Below are 24,409 nucleotides of genomic sequence, written 5' to 3'. Positions count from 1 at the left end.
GGGTCATCTTCATTAAGAAACCTAAGCAGATGACATGATAGTTCACCCAAGGCCAGGGTTATAGCACAGTTAGGAGGAACACAGGTTTTGCAGTCAAACAAAGCTGGCTGTGCATCCAAGCTCTTTTGCCTGCTAGCTCAGTATCTTTAGGCAAGTTACTTAAATTGAAAGGGCCCTGTTCCCTAGCTGGAAAATGATGATGGTATTGACTTTGCAGAACTTTTGTGAGGAATAAATGAGAGGTGTGTTAAGTATCAGACACAATACCTATTGCATATCAAGTATACTACTCTAAATAATGTCTTAAAATGAAGAGAATCCATGATGGAAATACCATTTCTTAACCCGTTAGAAGACTAAAGAAGGTGGCAGGCGCGGGGTCTGAGACTCCTTAATTCTTCTTTCCCTTGCTCCATTATGCTCCCTTCTCTGTTTTACCTTTCTGACGACTGAGGCCCAGAGATAACCATTGCAATTCTGTATTTTTCAGCTTGTTGGTGGCATAGCCAGGACTATAACGTCATCTCATGACCATCTATATAGAGTTCCTTTCATTACACCATCAACAAGCTATTTTTTTCTTCTGAAAAGGAAAGCCAGACATTTGATTGGAGTGTCTAAGGGGTTGCTTTGTGGTGACCAACTCTGAGAGTTGCAAGGAACTGGTTTATCTCTGTTCCTGCGGGCAAGAAGTGTGACTTCATTTCTCTTTGCTTCACTTTTCTTCTTTGTAATATGGCCCTTTCTAATTTACTTTTAGGTTATTTGAGCTTTAAAAGACTAAGTAAAAGGGCTGGCGATGTGGCATAGTGGATAAAGCTGCTACCTGCAGTGCCGGCATCCCATTTGGACATTGGTTTGGGTCCCGACTGCTGCACTTCCAATCCAGCTCTCTGTTATGGCCTGGGAAAGCAGTGGAAGATGGCCCAAGTCCTTGGACCCCTGCACCCACGTGGGAGACCCAAAAGAAGCTCACGGTTTTGGATCAGCTCAGCTCCAACCATTGTGGTCATTTGGGGAATGAACCAGTAGACGGGAAGACAACTTTTTTTTTTTTTTTTTTTTGACAGGCAGAGTGGATAGTAAGAGAGAGAGAGACAGAGAGAAAGGTCTTCCTTTTTGCCATTGGTTCACACTCCAATGGCCACTGCGGCCGGCGCATCTCGCTGATCCGAAGCCAGGAGCCAGGTGCCTCTCCCGGTCTCCCATGTGGGTGCAGGGCCCAAGCACTTGGGCCATCCTCCACTGCCTTCCCGGGCCATAGCAGAGAACTGGCCTGGAAGAGGGGCAACTGGGATAGAATCCAGTGCCCCAGCTGGGACTAGAACCCGGTGTGCTGGCGCCGCAAAGTGGAGGATTAGCCTGTTAAGCCACGGTGCCGGCCGGGAAGACCTTTCTTTCTTTCTGCCCCTGCCTCTCTGTAACTCTGCCTTTCAAATAAATAAATAATTTTTAAAAAAAGCTTAAGTAAAGCACCAACCTGGTGCATATGAGACACTCATTAAATCTTAGTGAGAAATTGTGAATAGAAGTGTGATAGGATGGGATAGAGAAGAGTTCTGACTGGGAAATTTGAAAATGTTTAGGGAAATTAACTCCCAGTGGCCCTTAGACTATTTGTAGTGACCCTGCTATCCAAGCACAGTGAGATTCAATTTGCCCTCATGGAGTCCCAAGGGCCAGTGTAAGTTTGTTTTCTTAGTAGGATGAGTGTTCCTGACAAGATAAGCAAGGCTGGGTGCTTGAGGAAGATTTCTGAGTGGCTGGATTCCTATGTGGCCCTGAACATGCTAATACAGTCTAGTGAGTGTTAATCCTGCTGTTCAATGCAAAGGTAGATGAAATGGGTCTGACTCTTTGAGCTGAGCCCCATTACATCAGAGGTGGTTTTGATCTGGTGACTTTATGATACATTAGAAAATTACTGATGCTAAATTGCAGCCCAAGTGAGCACTGGACAGAATGCCAAGGTTTTTAGAAAGAATGAGTTTTTCACATAGATGTTTGGAAGGTTCTGGCGACTACATAAAATAGACTTAGGTATGAGGAAGAAAATTGAAAATATATTAAGAAATCAGGAACTTGACAGGAATAAACTGGGCATGGCAAGAAAAGAGCAGGTTTTGCCATATAATGCAGTTCACTGTTGTGGTACTGAGACACTTTGATTGCTACACAATGTAGAACTTATATTCACAGGCAATATCAGCATTTTCCTCGTAACTCACAAAAGCCTGTCTGGGTCCTTTTCTCTTATTTGTACCGTACTATATAACCTAAGTCTATAAAAACACATTAAGACCTTTTGTAAAAATATAAAAAAAGTTTTATAGCTTACTGGAACATATTACCAAATTTCCAATTACTCTGTCATGTTAGGATTCATTATCCTCTAGTAAATACCTGGATACTGACTGGTTACATCACCATATCATACTCTGTTTATAAATAGAGCAAGAGCATTTTTAAATTGTTCTCTCCAAGTAATATGGCCTTGTCTATAGCAACTATAACTACATGTTAGGATTTCAGTTTTTTGGCCTGTTACTCTTCCGAATCAAACAGCATTATAGAAATGTTCAAATCAACATTGGAAATGTTAATTAACAAGTAATAAGTGATTCCTCCCAGTCTTGAATAACTGGTTTTATCGTTTTAGAGATAGCAGTCTTCAAATGTGCTCTCAAACATCCAACCTTTGTACGTATATGCACCCATGTGTAGATCCATATTTACATGGAGTATGCATTTGGAGGGAGTGCCCTCCTGTGTCACTTTCAGATCCACCAAGTCTGGTATTTTGTTCTTTCTCCATCTACAATACACACTTTTCCCCCGACTCCATTCATACCTGAATGAGATTGATTCCCTTAGTATCTTAATCTTGCAATTCCCAGTGTGTCTAATAAACCTCCAATAAGAAAGAATATTGGCGAAACCCTACAAGACATTGGGACAGGTAAAGAGTTCTTGGAAAAGACCCCAGAGGCACAGGCAATTGAAGCCAAAATTAACAAATGGGATTACATCAAATTGAGAAGCTTCTGTACTGCAAAAGAAACACTCAGGAAAATGGAGAGGCAACTGACAGAACTGGAGAAATTATTTGCAAACAATGTAGCTGATAAAGGATTAATAACCAGATGATATAAAGAGATCAAGGAACTCCACAAAAACAAAACAAACAACTTAGTAAAGAAATGGGCAAAGGACTTAAATGGACATTTTTCAAAAGAGGAAATCCATATGGACAAAAGACATGTGAAAAAATGTTCAGGATCACTAGCCACCAGGATATGCAAATCAAAACTACAATGAAGTTCCACCTCACCCCACTTAGGATGGCTCTCAAACAGAAATCAACAAAGAACAAGTGCTGACAAGGATGTGGGGGAAAAGGTACCCTAATCCACTGTTGGTGAGAGTGTAAACTGGTAAGACCACTATGGAAGTCAGTTTGGAGATACTTCAGAAATCTGAATATGACCCCTGGGAATTTACCCAAGGGAAATGAAATCAAATAAAAGAGTTATCTGCACCCCCATGTACATTGCAGCTCAATTCACAATAGCTAAGAAATGGAGTCAATTTAATGCTTATCAACTGAAGACTGGATGAAGAAATTATGGGGATATGTACTCTATGGAATACTACACAGTGGTAAAAAAATAAAAAGAAATCTTGTCATTTGCAACAAAATGGGTGAATCTGGAAAACATCATACTTAGTGAATTAAGACTGTCCCAAAGGGACAAATACCATATGTTCTCCCTGATCTGTGATAACTAATAGAGCACCTAAAAGACAATCTGTAGAAGTGAAATTGATATTTTGAGAAGCAGTGTCTTGAACAGACCTTGTCTAGACTGTTGAGGAACATTTTTTTTTTTCTTAATGGAGAGGGACTGGGAATGGGAGAGTGGGGTGGGAGGGTTGGTGTGGTGAGAAGAATCACTGTATTCCTAAAGTTGTACTTAAGAAATTTGTAATCATTAAATAAAAGGTTTCTTATGGGGAAAAAAAAGAATAAGTCTAAAGCCAGTTGGAAGAGGGAGAGGGAGAGGGAGGGAGAGAGAGGGAAAGAGAGGGAAGGAGGGAGAGAGAGGGAGAGAGTCCAAGTAAGACTAAATCATCAAATTCAGGGGGAGACAGAGGCCTTGAACTCTCTAGAAGCACTGGTGGTCCAAGGCCATGTATGATATAGGATAGCTATCTGAATCCACCAGAGGTGGCAGCCAGGCATGGTGACTGGTTCTTAGTCTCCTTGTCTGCCTGATAGCAGAGCATTGATTACCATAGTATAGGAGACAAGGCAGGGCCTTGACCAGTGCAGGTGTGAATCCTAGCTTAGCCATGTAGCAGAGTTAAGACCCTGGATAGGGCACCATCATCTCAGATGTTGGCCCACATATATAGGTGCCTCTATGCTAATAGTTTCCTCATTAGTAAAATGGGTCCAATAGTACAAACCATGTCAAGATGAGTTACATAGATTCCACAAGTGAATCCATGTAAAGTGCTTAGATTAATGCCTTTCATATAAGATCATATGAATATTGTCTCTGATTTGATTATGAGGTAGTGATAATGACAGTGATACTTATCCGTAGACGGAAATATCACAGAGGGCTGCTGTGAGGAGCAAGAGAGATACTGACGGTGAAAGTTCTTCCTGTGCTGCCAGAGTCATAGTTGGTCTTGGGCAGAGTATTGTAAAACTTGAAAAATACACAAACATTTTACAAAGAATAAAAGAGCTCATGATCTCCTAATTCAGATGTCTACTGTTAAATGTTGGTTGTTAAGACACATGGACACACTCCACCTAATTACTGGCAAACCTACAGTTTCAATGCTTTGTGGGGAAGAAGAATCCATGTTTTGCATTATTTTTTTTAATGTAAAACTTATCCTGCAGGATTTCTTCTGTGCAGTGAATAGTTTTTTAGAACACCATTTTTAGTTGTTGTATTCTGTCCTGTAGTATGAATATGAATGTACTTTACTTAACCCTTACATTGTATTGCTCTGCTCACCACACATGCTATTTTGCTGTTACCGATACTCTGTTGCGGTGCTTATCTTTGTACATAATGTTTTGTATCCTGTTTCCTCAGGTTAGAGTCTTAGATGTGTAATGATGAGGTAAAATGAAATGTTTTTTCTCAAGGCAGTTGATACGATATGGCAAATTGTGTTCCATAAAGGATGTAGCAGTTTGGTCTCTAACAAGAAGCATTTTTTTCACTATCATGTTGGTGACTTTTTAAAAAGAAAATGAAAGTGGACTTCAGACCATAGGCTCATTTCAATGAAAAATCTATAATGTGGTATGTGTCTGGAGGTATGTGTTCTGATTAATTAAATTTTCTGGTTAATAAAGAGTGACCAACATGTCAGGGTAAATTATTAATCTAAACAATTAGAAGCCTTGGCTGGGTTTCTCACCTACACTACTACAAATGTTACAAGTTATCATTTGTAGCAGAGTGCCTGTTAGCAAGGAAGCTGTCCTTCTGACAGAAGGTCAATAAGCAAGATTTGTTAGATTTCCTTGCCTTAAGGACCCATGACGTCAGCGTGTCTGCTGTGTGTGAGGAAGAGGAGATGAGAACTGAAGTGGACCGTGTGTTCCCTGGGCTAGCCACTTCCACAGTGTCATCTCACTCTGTTGCCACAAAAGCCGCTTGAAAGGGTATGATTAGACCCACTCTACAGATGTTGAATTGAGGCTCAGAGTTTAACTTTCAAAGGCCATACAACTGGTGAAAGATACAAAGAGTACCACATTTAGTCTTTCAGTTTCCAAATTCTCTCTCCTTTAACTCCACTGAGCTGCTTCCCCAGGAACAATTCTGCAGAGGAATCATTCATTATGTGGCCCAGATGTGTCCCTGAGATCTTGTTGGACAAAAAGCAGTTGGAGAAGGGAAAGACAATGGCACCCTCAAGGATGAAGTTGGTCGAGCAGCCTATTGCCATGCTGGAGAGAGTTCACAGCCACCACCTACTAGAAGGAGAGGCATATGCCGGTGTCGTGGTCTGAGCAGGTCCCCATCCTTTCATGTTGTAAGCTGAGACTTGAACAAAGTACTGTTGGCCCTGTGGAGGATGGAAATAATGATGCATCAGGCATTTTCTTTGAATTACTTTTTTGCCCAGCAAATGTCTATATCTGATGAACTCATTCATCCTTTTGGAATTCCACTGTCATACTTTAGCTTTTTGGTTTTTTGACTATTTATATTTTATAGTACACACATTTGAAGTGCACTCTTAGTTTATATATACCTTTATTTTGCAATCAGAAGATCACAATTACCTTTCTGACCCCTCCAAAAAATTACATACCAATATTTAAAAGTCACACAGTTCCACAAGATTTACCCAGAACAGCAATTCTCTGTCCTTGCCTTTTTATACTTATTTTCCTCTCTTCAGAAGGAACAATCATTTTCTATTTTAATCAACATTATTTAGAAAAGTAACAGGTTATTTTCAGATTAGTTCCTTAAAGACCTGATTCATTTTATCTATTTGAAAGGTAAAGAGAGAGACAGAATTAACATCTTCTATTTAGTGGTTCTCTCCCCAAAGGCCTGCAGTAGCTGGTGCTAGACCAGTCTGAAGCCATGAACTGGGAACTCAATCTGAGTCTCTGACATGGCTGGCAGGGAATCCAACTACTTGAGCCATCACCTGCTCCTCCCTGGGTAAGCATTAGCAGGAACGTAGAATTAGGAGTGCAGCCAGGACTCAAACCCAGGCACTCCAACATGTAATGCAGGCATCCCAAGTGGCATCTCACCCAGGGCCAAATGTGCACCCTAAGGTCTGCTTCATAGTTCTTCACTGTGAGCTGGACAGTACTTCACTGTGAGCAGAGCCCTCATTGGTGGGCAATTAGATTTTTCCACATTTTGTGCCACAATAGATAATGTTGTGATAAATGTCCTTTACTGAGCTGTTTAGATATTTTTAAATGAGCTCTTAGAAGAGGCCTCAATTTTAAAGTCATTATTAAAATATTGGATTATATTCTTTAAATGTCTTTATGGCATTAAGAATTAAGGAATTGTGTTTGCTCATAATCTTTTAAAATGTTTTGTGTGGTTTTATATTTTGCTTTGAGCACTTTTTTGTTTGATAAACATAAAGGGACATTTGAGAAACCAACATTTGATGAAACAGTGCTTGCAAAAGTTATAAAATGGTGTTTGAAGTTAAGCATGTGATTATAGAGGGGAATGAAATTATGTCTTTGCAAAAATTAAAGGAAAAAAAGGAGGTAAGGGGATTGAGAGAAGTATGCTTACCATGTTAGGACTGTACCTATGACATATATGAAATCTTTACTCTTTATATTAATAAAAATTTAAAAAGTAGAATCTTCTTAAAACCTTTTTTTAGGGATTTAATAATATTGGCTATACAATATTATGAGTTAATTTTTTTTACATTTAAAATGGGTTTTTATGCACCTCAAAGTTATAGAGAGTGTGTAGGAGTATAAATCTACTTCCAGGCTTTTATATGATTAAGAATAACTTCTGCCTTGCTCTCATTGGATGGCCAAGTGGAACAACTTAATCCACATAGAAATTAATTCAGATATTAGAGCAAGTCTAGATGGAGAATTTTTCATTTTTATCACCATATCAGTTTTTCTTTTAAGCAATGGAAACTCCCCAGGGTTCCTTCTGGCCCTCTTCCACTCTGTGAGCCAAGTGGTTGGCATCAGTCCTCTGCTGATAGCATCTCTGGGGGCCACCCACCCAGGGATTTGTTTGCTCTGGTAATCCACAGTTCTGGTCCCTGGTGTAGATATGTGATTAGGACTGAAAGTCAGGATTCTGTGGTGGTGACCCAACCACCAAGAATTCTATTAGATGACACCAGTTCAAACTTAAAAAGATGTAGCCTCATACAGTTTTAAATACTTGGATTTCACTATTATATTGCACAAACAACTGTTTTAATTGACTAACTTTCAAGAAAACAACAAAATGATCTGTCTACCTCTCCTAAATAAAAGCCCTAAGATGATTATGTCAGTTGGGCCAAAAATATGAAAGTTGACCTTAAAAAGATTTTGTTAAATTTTTTAATTTATCTTCTGCATTTTAATTATTTGAAGAAACACAGAGTTTCAGTTTGAACTGATAGATGTTTTTATTTTTTGCATTTCGTTTACTTGCATGGTACATAGTTCCATAGTAATTAATGCTTGAGTTTAGATTGGTTAACAAATAAGCATGGCTGCTTCCAGTTTTTCATTCACAGTTTAAATTGGTTTAGGTTATTAAGGCACGCATCTCTACCATACATAGCTTTTTTCTTGTAGAGCAGATTTAGTTTTTTTTTTTTTTTTTTAATGGAGGGAAAAAGATTTCTCTCAGGAAATTGTGTGACTCTGATTGATGACTGATCTCAGCTGAGGCTGTGGGGGTGAGGGCTAGACGGGGTTGCTATTTTTACCATCAGACAGGGAGTCAAAATTGGATCTCTCAGAGCCTTTGATCCCCCTGAAGATTAGATTGTGATCCAGAAAGCAGCAGTTTCAAGGCTTGCAGGAGGCCAAGCTTTTTCTGATCTCCTTAGAACATGGCAGCTTACAAAGTGGTTCATGCTGTTTACTTACTCCTTTGTGAAATTCAGATTATGTATACCAGACATATCATGCTTAATGAGTGGCAGTTGTTAGCAGAGACGGGTGTGGTTGGCTGTGGTTTCCAGAGTAGGCATCTGCTACCAACATCTCAACACAACATCAGTGATGGGGTAATGGGGGTGGTGGGGGAGTGTCTATTGCAGGGTCATTTACCATTGTCAGTCCTGTGATCGTGCATCTTAGGGTCTGCAGGTTATCCATGACAAGTTCTCCAGCCAGTGGAGAAAAGTCTTTAGACGTGCTCCATTCCACTGGAAGGACAGGGAGGGAGAAAGAGAGAGAGAGAGGGAGATAAAAATTTAGTCTGGTATCAAGAAGCACCCCGGAAACTCTAGATTATAATCCATCTCAAAAACATTAAGTTTGTTCCCCTTGTCCTTACATTGGCATATATATCCGTCTTCCTTGGGATGTCAAGTTAGATTCCAAGTTTAGAATTTTTATTAAAGATTTATTTATTTATTTGAAGGAGTTAGAGGCAAAGATGGAGAAAAGTCTTTCATCTGCTGGCTCATTCACCGAGTAACTACAGTGGCCAGGTCTGAGCCAGGCCAAAGCCAGGTGCTGTGTTCAGGTCTCCCATGTGGTGGCAGGGGCTAAGTACTTGGGCCATTTTTCCAGGATGTTAGCAGGGAGTTGGATTGGAAATGGAACAGCTGGGACACGAACCAGCATCTGTAGTGGATGCCGTCATCATAGGTAGTAGCTTTACTTGGCTACGCCACAACTCTGGTCCCTGCAATTAATTTTTTTAAAGAGCAGAAGGAAAGAAGTAATTCAATCTTAGTTGATACACCTTAAGCATTTTTTGAACCTTGGCAGCTATAATGCATATAGTAATATGTACATTATGTGATATTTTTAGTGTGACACATAATTTATATTAAACTGTCACATGTCACTTAATGACAAGGGTACCCTCTGAGAAATGTGGTATTAGGTGATGTCATCATTGTGGGAACATTATGGGTGTGCTTAATACAAACTAAGCCAGTTATGACATCTCTAGGTGATATAATTTTTTTATATGAAAGGCAGAGTTACAGAGAGGCAGAGAGAGGGGTTGGGGGGCAGGCTTCCATCCACTGGTTCACTCTCCAAATGGCTGCAATGGCCAGAGCTGGGCTTAATCTGAAGCCAGGAACCAGGAGCTTTTTTGGGATCTCTCAAGTGGGTGCAGGGGCCCAAGGACTTGGGCCATCTTCTACTGCTTTCCCAGGTCATGGCAGAGAGCGGGATCGGAAGTGGAGCAGTCGGGACTTGAACCAGCACCAATATGGGATGCCGGCACTGCCCGTGGTGGCTTTACTCACTGTATCACAGTGCTGACCCCAGTGATAAAATCTTATGAGACTGACATCATGTATGTAGTCTGTCCTTGACTAAAAGTCTTTACTGGGGCCGACACTGTGGCACAGCAGGTTAAAGCCCTGGCCTGCAGTGCCAGCATCCCACTTCTGATCCAGCTCTCTGTTGTGGCCTGGGAAAGCAGTAGAAGATGGCCCAAGTCCTTGGGCCCCTGTACCCATGTGGGAGACCCGGAAGAAGCTCCTGGCTCCTGGCTTCGGATCAGCTCAGCTCTGGCCGTTGCAGTCATTTGGAGAGTGAACCAGCGGATGGAAGACCTCTCTCTCTCTCTCTCTCTGGCTCTACCTCTCTCTGTAACACTTTCAAATAAATAAAATAAATCTCTAAAAAAATACTATGCAGCAGATGATTGAATAGTATGGCCCTGAGGCCATTTCTGTATAAAGGTACTCAGGCACTTTATATGTAATAGTTTGTTGCATATAGAAGATAAATAATTTACTACATGTGAGATACGAAGGGCTCAGTAGGACATTCTGTTCTGTTCACTCCCCAAGTGTGGCTTCTGCTTCATCATTCTGAAAATGCCCTTTCAAGGTCCCACTGACATTCTTATCCCCACAAAGAAGTCTTCTGGAATTTCCTCCCAGTCATTTGACACCTTCTCCTTGGGGAAACATTTTCTTCCTTTAATGTCTTTGAGCCTGTTCCCCCTTTTCTCTCTCCTTATCCCCAGTAGTTTCTTCTAAGCTTTCTCATCGGCTTCTCTTCAGCTGTAGGTTCTGGAGTCTGTGGCCAACCTGATCAATGCCTTTCTCCCCTGACATCCCCAAGGTGGATGTCATTCACAGTTCAGTCATCCTGATTCCAGCACTGCATTGTCCTGTGAAATCATTCTTTCATGACATTTTCCATTGGTTGAGAAAGCCATGATCAGGGAAGGTAAATGGCATCATTAGTAAAAGTATCTTAAGTATCATGCACATGTGGCAGGATTTGAGACAAACTGAAAAGAACCAGTGCCTCCATGTTTTTAAACCTCATGATGACAACATAAGGACCTGAAGTTTTAAGCTGTGTTTTCCCTTTGGCACTTCACTTTAATACTTCAAAATCAAACCAGACCACTGCTGCTCCGCTGGTCCTCCTGAAGCACTTGCAGTCAGAGCTGCTGCCCCTCCTTTTACTCCTGAGACTCCAACTTGCTATCTCCACTTTCCTGATATCTGCTCTTCTGAAATTGCTGGTGCTCTGATCGGTGACAACAGCCTCTCCTTGGGAATTCTTGCCATTTTCGGCCTCTTCAACGTTCTTCTGCAACCACCCCCTGGCTTTGGACGCACACTTTAGCATCTCCTACATTTTGGCTATCTGTTTTTTAGGCTCTTCCTTCTCATCTCCTTTGATGTGATATTCCTTGAGAGTTTGGTTTTTGTCCCTTTTTTTAGCCACATTTTCCCCTGGTGTTGACTTTATCTACTTTCATGGATACTCGGATTGTTGTTCTAGCCTTCCTCTTGAGCCTTAATTCCTCCTATAGGTTTCCACTCAACTGTCTTCCACACTACTTGAATGTTCCTGAAGTACTTCCTGTTTTTTCCAAAATATGCTTCTTCTCCAGCTTTCTCAGCTTTTAGCTAGGAGTACCCAACTAACAATCTAGCCACATCCTTGCCTCCTTTTCCTGTAATTCCTCATCATCAGTTGGTCACCAAATCCAGTAGTTGCTACTTTTTAAAAAATATTCATTTATTTGAGAGAGCTATATACCAAAAGAGGGAGAAACAGGGAAAGGTTTTACATTTGCTGGTTCACTCCCTAAGTGGTTGGAATAGCCAGAGCTGGGGTGATCTGAAGCCAGGAGCCAGGAGCTTCTTCCGGGTCTCCCATGTGGAGACTTGGTCCATCTTCTACTGCTTTACCAGGCCATAGCAGAGAGCTGGATTGGAAGTGGAGCAGCCGAGACTTGAGTCGGCATCCATATGGGATGCTGGCAATGCAGGTGGAGGCTTAGCCCACTATGCCACAGCACCGGCCTCTGCCACTTTTCAAGTGCCCCCCACTAGTTTCCTTTTCTCCTTCACATGGCAATTACCCTAGTACATTAATATGAACATCAACTTTGCCTTAGCTTCCTAATTGATTTTTCTGCTTGTCTCTTCATTCTTACAGACAGTCTAACTATGATGGCCTGAACTGTCATTTAAAAATGCAGATATTTTGTTTTCATTTTTCTGTCTAAAATCTTTTCATAGTGTCCAGGTGTTTTGAGAATGTTAAGGAACATTCAAGTAGTGTGGAAGACAGTTGAGAATAAAATAAAATCTTCACAAGGCATTCATGGACCTTCATATCTTGTGCCTACCCTATACCACTATCCTTATCTCCTGCTGTTTGCCAGAAGCCAGTCTTTCTTCTATAGGTCCCTGCCACTTGATTCTTTTGTGTACTTTTCTACATCTCTGCCTTTTGTTCATCTTCCAGTGTTTGCGTGATGAAACTCTACCAGTCCTTTATCACCTAGCAAAATCAGCTCTAAATTTCTTAGGAATAATTAAATATTAAATTAAATAATTAAGGATACCTGTTTTTGTGCTCTCAAAGCTCCCAAAGCAGGGGAAAAGGTTCCCCTCCCCTTTTTTAAAAAAATTATTTATTCGAAAGAATTACAGAGAGGGAGGGAGAGAGGGAGAGAGGGAGAGAGGGAGGGAGGGAGAGAGAGAGAGAGATATATCAATTCACATAGAGAAGAAAGGAGCTCTGATTATTTATTTAGTGAGGAGGGAAACAAGCTGAGCAGAAATCATTTTGAGAGCAACTGAAAATTCTAGGAAGGCAGCTTAGCATGGTCTCTTAGCAAAGTTGTATGTAGATTGTTTATAGACTTAATAATTAAAGCTCTGAGAAAGTCACTTAGAAGCATGCTGCGAATCCCTGAAGAGCGGGAGCCATGTATATGAACTGTAAAACTATATAAAACTTATAATTTTAAGATAATGATCAGAGAAACTGTTTCTACTTAGGTTTGGGAAATAGCAGGGTTTAATCACACAGTGGCTTGAATCAGCTGACAACTAGCAAGAAAGATACCAGACAAAACCAAGGTGTTTGTGTTCCTGAAAATTTGGCTCTAGCTGAAATTGTGATTCACTGTATTCCTGCCCAGTAGCTATGGATGTTTCAAATTGAGTGCTTTGTTATTTTACAAATACTTAATATTTATCCAAGCTTCAAAAATGTGGATTCACTGGGGCAGTGCTATGGTTTGTGGGTTGTTCATTCCATGCTGAAACTCAGGCTAAAACCAATATAATAGTGCCGAAAGGTGGTAGAGCCTTTAAGAGGTGATTAGGTCATTAAGAAGGATTAATGCTTTCCTCCTGGGAGTAGATTACTCCCCATGGGACTAGATTAGTTACCACCAGAGTAGAGGCTTGCAAAGTGAGGCTGACTCTTTGTGTTTTGTGTCATCCGCACCCTCCCATTTGACTTTCCACTTGGTGCAGTGAGTTAAAACAGCACAGGGCCCTTACTGGCATCATGCTCATGAACTCTCCAGCCTCCAGAGCTGTGAGCCAAAAGAAACCTCTTTCCTTCATAAGTTTTTCAGTCTGGAGTATTTTGTTATAGTGACAGAAAATGAACTGAAACAAATCTATCTGAACAGCAGCATTCCCTGATAGCTGCTATATAAAGCACAGGGCAAATACTGAAGAAGAAAACCAGCTGCATCAAGGTCTGGCCAGATCATGTGAAGTCCGTAATGTGATGGAAAATGTCACAAAATCAGTGGCAAGAGTAGAAAATGCACATCTCGAAGTGCTCAGGTGCACAAGCGGAGAATATAGTTTAAAGCTCAGGTAAACAGCAAACCTCATGGTGCAGACTGGGATTCACAGGACATCTTTTTGAGAGGTGAAGACTATTCAAAAGTAAAGTCTTAAAGATACTGTAGCCATGTCTCATTAATTTCTATTCAGTTAATTTAAAAAAAAAATCACACAGAACCCGGTATTAGGCAGATTTTCCCTAAAATCTCAAATGTTTCAAAGCCCATAGTTCTTCCATCCTGTCTAGACTCAAGAGCAGAATGCTGAAAAAGGTTCTTTTTTTTTTTTTTTTTTTTTTTTTTTTTTTTTTTTTTTTGAGGTGGGGAGGTACTTCCACTTAGCCTCTTTAGTAGTCACTTGGCCTCAGACCCATTGTTTATGCTGTTTTCTCTCTTGCTATACCTTCCTCCTCCAAAAAACCCTTCTAGTCTATATTTAAACAGGCCCAGCTCAAAGCCTCTTCCTTTCTGTGGCTTTTCCTGTCTTCCCAAGGGAAGTATTATTGCCAGTTTCCCCATAGCAATTAACAATATGCCTCTTACATTGCACTTGATTCACTGTTTTTGTGTTTCTGTTTGTTTTTTTTTTTTAAGATTTTATTTATTTATTTGAGAGGTAGAGTTACAGACAGTGAGAGGGAGAGACAGAGAGAAAGGTCTTCCTTCCGTTGGTTCACTCCACAAATGGCTGCAATGGCCAAAGCTGCACCGATCCAAAGCCAGGAGCCAGGTGCCTCCTCCTGATCTCCCATGTGGGTGCAGGGGCCCAAGGACTTGGACCATCCTCTACTGCTTTCCCAGGCCATAGCAGAGAACTGGATTGGAAGAGGGGGCAGCCGGGCCTCGAACCGGTGCCCATATGGGATGCTGGCGCCTCAGGCGGAGGATTAACCTACTGTGCCATGGCACTGGTCCCATGTTTCTGTTTTTAAGACTGTCTCCTCTGCTGTCTATAAGCTTTCTGAGGACAGGGACCGTGTCTGAATAATACTACTTTCCAGAGCACCTGTTGTAGGTCCTAGCAGTGTAGGTCACTCAGGAAATGCTGGTGAATTGAATACTTTGTTCATGACTTTGGAATGCTTACAGTCTAAGGTAGAAATCTGATGCTGGTACATAGAGAACAAGAAAACTGTCAGAACAGAGAAAAATACAGTTAAAAAGAGAGTGGAAGCTGTGCAGTTAGTGGTTGAGATGGAGATTAATTCCTGGCCTCCAGATTCCCGGCTTCCTGAATTCTTGACTTGTCTGTCCTGCCTCTCAGAAACCCAAAAAATAAAAGTATATTTCCCATTCCCTATCAGCTCTTCAGTGGAACCAAAACAGCATTCTTACTGGCCACACTCACCCTGGCGCCTTAGTTAATGAACGGAATTTGGCTAGACTGCCCAGCCCAGCACCAGAGCGTTATGAAATCTTCCCTCCATCCATCTCATTGTGCAGCTTCTACCCTTTCAGGCCAACCATAGCACTAGAGAAGGAGGGTGGGGAGGATGTGCCGAGAAACCCAGACAGATCAAATGCAGTCATTTTTAGAGATGAGAAGAGGTGTCTTGCTACAGCATGAGCCCACTCAACACTTGTGGGTTTGCAGTTGGGAATGGCCATGAAAACTCTGGGTCTCAGTATTCTGTTTAGCACTGGCAAAATACGAGGTTGGAACTGCTTGCATTTTTTTAATTTTAAATTCCCTTGGTAGTCCTAGGAGCAGGGGGCATGCATTACTTTCAAACAAGAATCTTTATTGTTTGCATAGCACACAGTCATCCAGTTAATTAGAAAAACATTTTTTTCCCAAATTAAATTTCCCTAGAAAAACAATGATTTGAATTAAGGGCAAAAGGCTTTTTTTTTTTTTTTTTTCGACTTGAGAAAAGCCATCTTGCACCCAGTACTTCTAGAAGATTAAAAGCAAAGTAGGATTTTGAAGGCTATATTCATTTATTTATTGTCAGATTTTGCTATTTACAAAAATAATATGAGCTTGTCTGCATATGTTGTGTGTGCTCTTTTAGTTTTGCTTGCCATGTGATGGAGCTACACACAGACATTGCCAGCAAGCTGAACTCTAACTGTTTAGGTTTGGAAAAGTACAAAAGTACATCACCTTGAAATAGGTCTGCTCTCTAGTCTAAACCATTTACTTCTTAACTTCTCCCTTAGTAGTTACTATATTATGGCTCTTAGCCACACTGAAAAAAAATTTATTTATTTATTTATTTATTTGAAGGGCAGAATGACAAGAGAGATGGAGAGATAGAGATCTTCCATCTGTTGGTTCATTCCCCAAATGCCTGCTATTGCCAGAGCTGGGCGGGGTTAAAGACAGGAACCAGGAATTCCTGCTGCATCTCCCATGTGGGTGGCAAGAACCCAGTACTTGGGGCACAATCTGCTGCTTTCCCAGGCACATTAATAAGAAGCTGGGTCAGAAGTGAAGCTGGGATTCCAACCTACGCATTCCAATATGGGATATGGGTATCCTAAGTGACATCTTCGCAACTATGCCAAGCACCCTATCCCTGATTTTTGTATTTATGAAGGACTATTTAAAAAACTAAAAAACCCAAAAAACTAAAAAAACCTGAACAAAAACTCTCCCTCCCCCCACAGACAAAGAATATAAGACGGAGACCATATAAGGCTTATAAAACATAGTATATTTACTCCCTGGCTCTGGACAGGAGAAATTCTCTGAGGACTGACTGGTCTAAGTGTTGGAGAAAATGTTAATGCTGATTAAAGTTAAAATATCTGTGGCTGTTGCTCTTACAATTGTACAAAAATTGAGGAAATATTCTTGAAATATTTGAAAACTCATTTGAGTCAACAAAGTTGCTTATGTCATTGATGAATGAGTGAAGTCTTTATTGCTTCATTTTGTTTTATTACCTTAAAGTAAATGAAAATATATCAACATTTATGTGGAAGCCACACTTGTTTGCTAATTTGGATATAAATTGGCTATAGATTCTAGAATTCTTTTTTTTTTTTTTTAGATTCTAGAATTCTAAAAAGGAAAAACATTTCAGGAAATGAGTAAGTTATAAGTAATTTACAATAAAGAGTATTGTATATTTTATTATTATTATGCATCCTCTCTATTGTCCAGATAACATTAAAGAAAATTCATTAAAGATAATATGAGGTTTTTAAAGACAGTATTGGACACAATAGCTGGAACTCAAAAATTGTGTTATACGTTGTTTTCATTCTTAAAATAGACTTACATGTTTGGGCATATGAATATATCTACAAAGTACTTCAAAAAGTTTATGGAAAAGTGGAATTAAAGGTAAGTATATTTTGGTATACACACAAAAAATGAAATCCTTGCAGTTTTTTTCATTATATAAACTTTCCACGAACTTTTTGAAGATCCTTTGTATACATGGATTACAAAACAGTTTTGTACCACAAATTATTAATTAATTTATTTTAAAATGTATTTATTTATTTGAAAGTGTTAGAGGAAGAGAGGGGGACACACACACACACACACACACCAAGACCTTCCATTGACTGGTTCACTTCCAAATGGCTGCAATGGCCAGAGCTGAGCCAGGCAGAAGCCAGGAGCCTAGAACTCCATCAAGGCCTCCTACATGAGTATCAGGGACTCAGTTACTCTGGCCATTGTCTGCTGCTTTCTCAGATACATTAGCATGGAGCTGGATCCAAAGTGAGCAGCTGGGACTTGAACTGTGGTGCCAACAATGCAGGTGGCAGCTTATCCCACTGTGCCACAACATTGGCCCCTAATATATCTGTTTAATTAATTAGTTAATTTAAAGGTTATTTATTTGAAAGAGTTAGAGGGAGTCACAGAGATCTTCCATCTACTAGTTTATTCCCCAGATGTCTACAATGGCCAGGGCTAGGCCAACTGGAAGCCAGAAGCTCCTTCCAGGTCTCCCACGTGGGTGGCAGGAACCCTAATACTTGGGCTGTTTTTCACTGCTTTTCCCAGGCCATTAGCAGGGAGCTGGCTAAGAAGCAGAGCAGCCTGGACACGTACCAGAGCCCATATGGGATGCCAGCATTGCATATCTTGTCTTAACCTGCTATACTACAATGCTGCCCCTCCCCATCCCCCATATTAATCCTTTGATTCCATTTTCCCATGGAACTTTTTGAAATGTGTATATGTGTCTTATCCAGGGAGCCAGGTGTTTTTTTTTTTTTTTCATTTTCCATTTCTGATTAACTGTATAGACAGAAGAACAACTCTATACTAAGAGTTCAACAATTTGCATGGTTAAAAAAAAAAAAAGTAAAAAAACAACAAAACTATCCTAACAGTTGAGACAAGGGCTGTTCAATGTCATTGTATCTTGAAGTTAATTTCACTTCCTTTTTTTCTTTAGACACTTACATTAACTTTAAAGAAGCACCTAAGAATGTTACATCTTTTAGGAGCACACAGACATAGTAATAATATCACTTTTTGAGGACAGAGGTCCTATATGGGAAGTTAGTGCACAGTGACTCTTGTTGTTAATTTAACAACTAACAAATACTCTTATGTATGATGTCAGTGATTACCTGAGGTTCTTGACATGAGCTGCCCAGGCTATGGAAGCCTTTGGAATCCACAAACTCTGTCAGTATTTAGACAAGGGCATAAGCAAAGTGGAAGTTCTCTCCACCCTTCAGAGAAAAGCACCTCCTTCTTTGATGACCAGTTCTTTCCCCTGGGGTCTCGCCCACAGAGGTCCTTCATGTAGGACATTTTTTTGCTACAGTGTCTGAACCAGTTGTTTTACATCATGCCACTGTACAAAGGCTTGTGATTGCTTAGGCGATCTCCAGATGGTGGGTGTATTCTGACCAGTAGATTACAGTGTGAAGGGTGCAGATTTTTCAGGTGTAATTTAGGTAACATACTAGGAGTCAAGGAGGAGATTTTTAAAACCCATTTAGGAGTTGGGAGCAGCATAGTGAAGAAATCTGGGGCAGTTACCGTCTGGGAGATCTGCACAGTGGCCAGACCGCAGGCCATAGGCAGCAGAGGACCATATCCTCTGTTAGTTCTTTCTACCTAAGTCAGGACTGGCCAGAGGCTGGTATCGGACACAGCCTGCAGGGTGAGCATTGTGGCCTTTCCTGAGTAGGCATAGTATGGTATCATCAGGGGCCGACAGATAGAAACCTGAATGTTGATTGTACACATGGCAGGTCATACCAGTCCAGTATTTCCACTGGCCTGCAAGAGCTGCACACCTAAACAGGACTAGCTGGGCCTTTATTATATTTTGTTATGTATAGTCATTTTATTATACATTATATTTTATTTCATAATTAACTGGGATTCATGAATGTGTACTTTTGGGCACTGTGGACTGAAAAATAGGCACATAGGTCCCTACTTTAGATAAGCTCAGCTTTTTCTTTTTCCTTGGAAATCACCATATCCATGTGTTGTATGATATCCAGATAGATTGACACTTGTTTAATTTTTTAAAGGAGAAACTAGCCAGTCAATAATTTCGTTCATTAAAGAAGTATAAAGTATTTAAAGACTGTAATGGGTGTAGCTGAACAATAGCAGCAACTCAAATGCAAGTGAGGATTTGAGATGTGCAGGCCCAGCTGTGCCCTATCTCCCTGGAGAGGAGGCCATGTTGGACACCTCTTGCAAGGGCAAAGGATACTCTCCTGGAGAAGCTTCCTGAGCTTTTGTTTTGCTTTAGCAGTGATGCCCCTTGATGCCTACAGGGAGAGAGCTATTACAAGCTATTTTCCATTTCTAAAGGATACAAAGGCAGGATCTCTTGTTTGATATATATACACACAAGGTCCAAGATACATGGCCGATTTACAGCTCTCTGAGCTCTGCTGGGCAATCATGGGATTAAAATAACCAGGCATGGGGGCAAGGGCACGTGCATCATGGCTTTCCTGCCAGAGGATGAGCCTTCCTATAGAGAAAGGTACTTTTTTTTTTATCCTTACTGTACCAATTTAAAAGGTCCAGTTTTCCTCCTTTTAACTCCTTGGGACAGGATGTATGCTGTATTGATCTTTGGATACCCACTCCCACATTCTTTTTTTTTTTTTTTTTTTTAATTTGACAGGTAGAGTTATAGACAGTGTGAGAGAGAGAAAGAGAGAAAGGTCTTCCTTCTGTTGGTTCACTCCCAAAATGGCTGCTCTGGCCAGCACTGCGCTGATCCGAAGCTAGGAGCCAGGTTCTTCCTCCTGGTCTCCCATTTGCGTGCAGGGGGCCAAGCACTTGGGCCATCCTCCACTGCCCTCCAGGGCCACAGCATAGAGCTGGACTGGAAGAGGAGCAACCGGGACTAGAACTGGTGCCCATATGAGATGCTGACGCCACAGGTGGAGGATTAACCAAGTGACCCACGGTGCCAGTCCCATCCCACATTCTTTGTAGAAGTATGGAACCAGGGCTCAGATGGAGTGTATCTGATCAATGTGTGGACATTAGTAAATGGGGGACAATCTTTATAGCTCCATTATGCTCCTTGTGGGCTACAAAATAAGGACTGCTTTGCTGGGCATTTATCTTTTATTTCTGACTGCTCCCTGCATTTACTCTTTACTCAGGGAAGGACAATCAACACCTCCCTCCCTCCCTCCCTCCCTCCCTCCCTTCCTTCCTTCCTTTTGTACAGATTTTTTTAGACAGGCAGAGTGGACGGTGAGAGAGACAGAGAGAAAGGTCTTCCCTCCGTTGGTTCACCCCCCAAATGGCCGCTATGGCTGGCGTGCTGCACCGATATGAAGCCAGGAGCCAGGTGCTTCCTCCTGGTCTCCCATGCGGGTGCAGGGCCCAAGGACCTGGGCCATCCTCCACTGCACTCCCGGACCACAGCAGAGACCTGGACTGGAAGAGGAGCAACCGGGACAGAATCCGGCACCCCAACCGGGACTAGAACCCCGGGGTGCCAGCGCTGCAGGCAGAGGATTAGCCTAGTGAGCCGTGGCGCCGGCCATTTTTTACAGATAATTTCGATCTTTATTTCTCTTAATAAATAATTTCATCATTTTTTTTCAATTTCTGTGAGATGGGTTAAGTAATTCATTCAGTAATTCTACACACTTTACAAGTTGTAGAACTGGAAATTAAACCCAGGCCTCTTTGAACCCAAAACTCATTGATTCCTTCTTACTGAGGCTGGAGTCAAGTCCTCACCCTCGGTGATTTGGGCCTGCTCTTTGTGTTTCAATTTCATTGCACCTATTTGTACCCCCCCCCCCCCCCCATTTAGATTCTCAATCATGCCAGGCTTCTTCCTTTCCCAGGAAATTCACATTTACTTTTCCTTTTGCTGGACATGCTCTTCTTCCTTTTGACTCTCATTTTGCTAGTTATTTCTTCCTTTTCTGTTACTAATCAATGTCAATATCACTTCTGCACAGAAGTCTGCTCTGATCCCCAAGACAGTGCTATGGCCCTGGTGTATCTCTTAGAGCACCAAATACTGCTCCTTTGTAGCACAGTAACTGGCAATGTATCACTCATCTCTTTAATCCTGTGAACGCTATAAGAACACTGACTGTGTCTGACCTACCACTGTCATCCCCAACAGCCAGCACGTGCCATAGCATGTACGAGGCCAATAAATATCTGTTCAATTGATGATCGATTTTCTTCAGTTGCCATTAAATCTTATTTAAAAACTTTTATGATTAATAAAATTAAATTTGCACCGAAAAACTTTTATTATATATATATATATATATATATATTTAAGGTATACAAGATAATGTTTTGATACATATATACACAGTGGGACGATTACTACAGTCAATCCTGTTATATTCATCATCTGGACCTTTGGTTTTTTTGTGGTGGGAACATCTAAAAATGTACTTTTTTAGCAAAATTATATATATAATTTAAGGCCAGAATCTTCTGTACATTTGACTGCTACACTTACTCATTTTATATAATTGCAATTTTGTACCTTTTGACCTAGTCTCCCATCCACATGCCCTCTTCCCCACTGCTGCTTCTAACCAGCATTTTACTCCCTTTTCTACACTTTGACTTTTTAAGAATTCTGAATATAGGATTGCATAGTGTTTTTATTTCTGTGCCTGGCTTACTTCACTTAGCATAGTGAATTTTAGGCTCATCTATGTTGTTACAAATGATGATACTGTGTTATTGACTGGCTAGGTTGTGGGGAAAAGGAGTGTCAAGGGTCACACATTAAGGAATGCACAGTTAACATTATGGTCCATTTTTCCCAGGTGAAAACAGGGAGTTTAGAGAAATAAAATCCGTCTCAGACCAGAATTCCTTACCCATCATGCTACTCTCATCTCCTGTTTTTCCTCCAAACTCTGCTTATGGGGTGAGCATTTTGTACAGTATTTAAGGTGCTGGTTTGGACACCTGTATCCCATATCACAGTGCCTGGGTTCAAGTCCTTTTGCTTCCAATTCCAACTTCTTGCCACTACACACCCTGGGAAGCAGCAGGTAATGGTGTAAGTATTTGGGCCCTTGCAATTCACAAGTGAGTTCTGAACTGAGTTCCTGACTTGTAGCTTTGACTTGGCTCCGTCCTGGCTATGGCAGGTATTTGGAGAATAAGCCAGCAGATAGTTGGAAGACCTTTTATTCTCTGTTTCTCTTTCTGTCTCTCTGCCTTTTAAATCAATAAATATATAAATAAATTAATAATTTAAAGTATATGGGAAAATGTAGTGGAAAAAAAGGTAAGTTTAGGATGGCCATTGTGGTGCAGCAGGTTAGGCCATTACCTGTGATACTCATGTCCCATGTCAGTGCCTGGTTCAAGGGCTGGCTGCCCCACTTCTGATCCAACTTCCTGCTGATACATCTGAGAAGGCAGTGGATGATGGTCCAGGTGCTTGAGTTCTTGCCACCAACATGGGAGACATGAATGGAGGTTCCTGGCTTTTGATTTAGGCCCGACTGATCCCTGGCTGTTACAGGTATTTGTGAGTGAGTCAGTGGATGGTAGCTCTCCTCTCTCTCTGCCTCTCCCTGTCTCACTCTACCTCTCAAATAAATGAAATATATTAAAGAATGTTTTTTTAAAATGAAGGTGTTTGGTTTTTAAATAAGTTTTGTGTATTTGAAAGGGCAGAGAGAGAGAGAGAGAGAGAGAGAAAGAGGATCTTTCATCTACTGGTTCACTTCCCAAATAGCCATAGTGGCCAGGGCTGAGCTAGGTCAAAGCTAGGAGTCAGGAATTCCAACCTGGTTTCCTATGTGGGTATCAGGGATCCAAGTTCTTGGGTCACCTTTGCTGCCTTCCCAGATGCATTAATAGGAATGTTGGATCTGAAGCAAAGTAGCTGAGACTCAAACTGGCACTCTGGTATAAGATGCTGGCATTGTGTGCCACAAAACTATCTAGGCTTCTTTAACCTTAGCTCACTTGTCTGATCCTCCAGAGTACTTTTATCTGGCATTCCTTCTGGCATTAATATCCTCTCCTGTACACCATAATTATTTGTGCACATTTTTTAAACCTATACTTGTATAATATATCTCAAACTGGTCTTCATTTAATTTTTTAGCTCCATTACTATCAAAACCCCTATCCAAGCCACCATTGTTTCATATCCACACTTATAGAAGGGTTTCATAGCTGAACTCATCTTTCTGCCCCCATTCATAATCCCCACCAATCCATGGAGGCCAGAACAATCTCATCAAAGCATAAATCATATTACAATACTTTGCTATGAAGAAACTGTGGAACGGTTCCCTAGCACACTTGTAGTAATATCCAAACTCCTTAACATAGTCTACAACAGGGCAAGCAAATTGAGACCTGCTGGCCAAATCCAGCCTGCTGCCTGTTTTTGTACAGTCTGTGAGCTGAAAAAGTAAATGAAAATATTTCACAACATGTGAAAATTATATGACATTCAAATTTCAGTGTCCATAAATAAAATTTTATTGGAACACAACTCTGCTCATTTGTTTACATATTGTCTCAGCAGTGGAATTGAAGACTTATAATAAAGACCATATGGCCTGCAAAGCCTAAAATATTTACTATCTGACTTTTTACAGAAAAAATTTGCCAATCCCTGCTTCCTTTCTGATATCCCCACCCCCACCCCTGACATTCTGCCCACTTTGCTTCCTTTGTACTTTGTTTCTCAGACTCACTGAGCTATTTCTACCAAGCTTATTCCTGCCTCTCTAATGCATTATCTTACTGTTTTAGCTCTTGATACTATGTGAAATTGTCTTGTTTACTTATTAATTTGGTTATTCACTTAAGAATCTCTATAGACTTATCTGTTGTTTTCTCCAGGACCTAGAAGAGGATCTGCATATTGTAGGCACTCAAAAAATGTTGGGTTAAATGAGTGGTTTATCTGCCCTATAAGTTCTTCAGGTCAAACACTGTTTCTGCCTCACTTGCCTATCCCCCAGAGTAATTACTGTAACACCTTGAATAGAATAATAGAAGTAGTTGTTGAATAAAATGCCAGTCATTCCCTCTTGCCCCCATGGACAAAATGAAAACTTTTTGTTGCCAGGTGAATTCCCCAAAACAATAATGTGTACAGCATCTTTTCCACTGTTTCAGAATACATTTTAAGAAGAGGCCACAGATTCCAGCATAGTCCTCAGAGAACTTG

General features: G+C 40.9%; 1 protein-coding gene across 1 annotated transcript in view; it reads right to left on the bottom strand.

Moving 5' to 3' along the window:
* The window catches only part of ANKFN1 (ankyrin repeat and fibronectin type III domain containing 1), a 173,140-nt gene that overhangs the window by 67,299 nt on the left and 81,432 nt on the right, over positions 1-24,409 (bottom strand). The window contains exons 6-7 of the mRNA XM_062216707.1: positions 8,825-8,922; positions 6,012-6,102 (exon numbers count right to left, since the gene is read on the bottom strand). Of these exons, the coding sequence (XP_062072691.1) occupies positions 6,012-6,102; positions 8,825-8,922 (189 nt within the window). The remainder of the gene's footprint in view (positions 1-6,011; positions 6,103-8,824; positions 8,923-24,409) is intronic.

Source organism: Lepus europaeus, chromosome 18, assembly GCF_033115175.1.
Source record: "Lepus europaeus isolate LE1 chromosome 18, mLepTim1.pri, whole genome shotgun sequence".
NCBI lineage: Eukaryota > Metazoa > Chordata > Mammalia > Lagomorpha > Leporidae > Lepus > Lepus europaeus.
The sequence above is the reverse complement of the archived record's forward strand: the minus strand, read 5'-3'. Positions and strand labels throughout refer to the sequence as shown.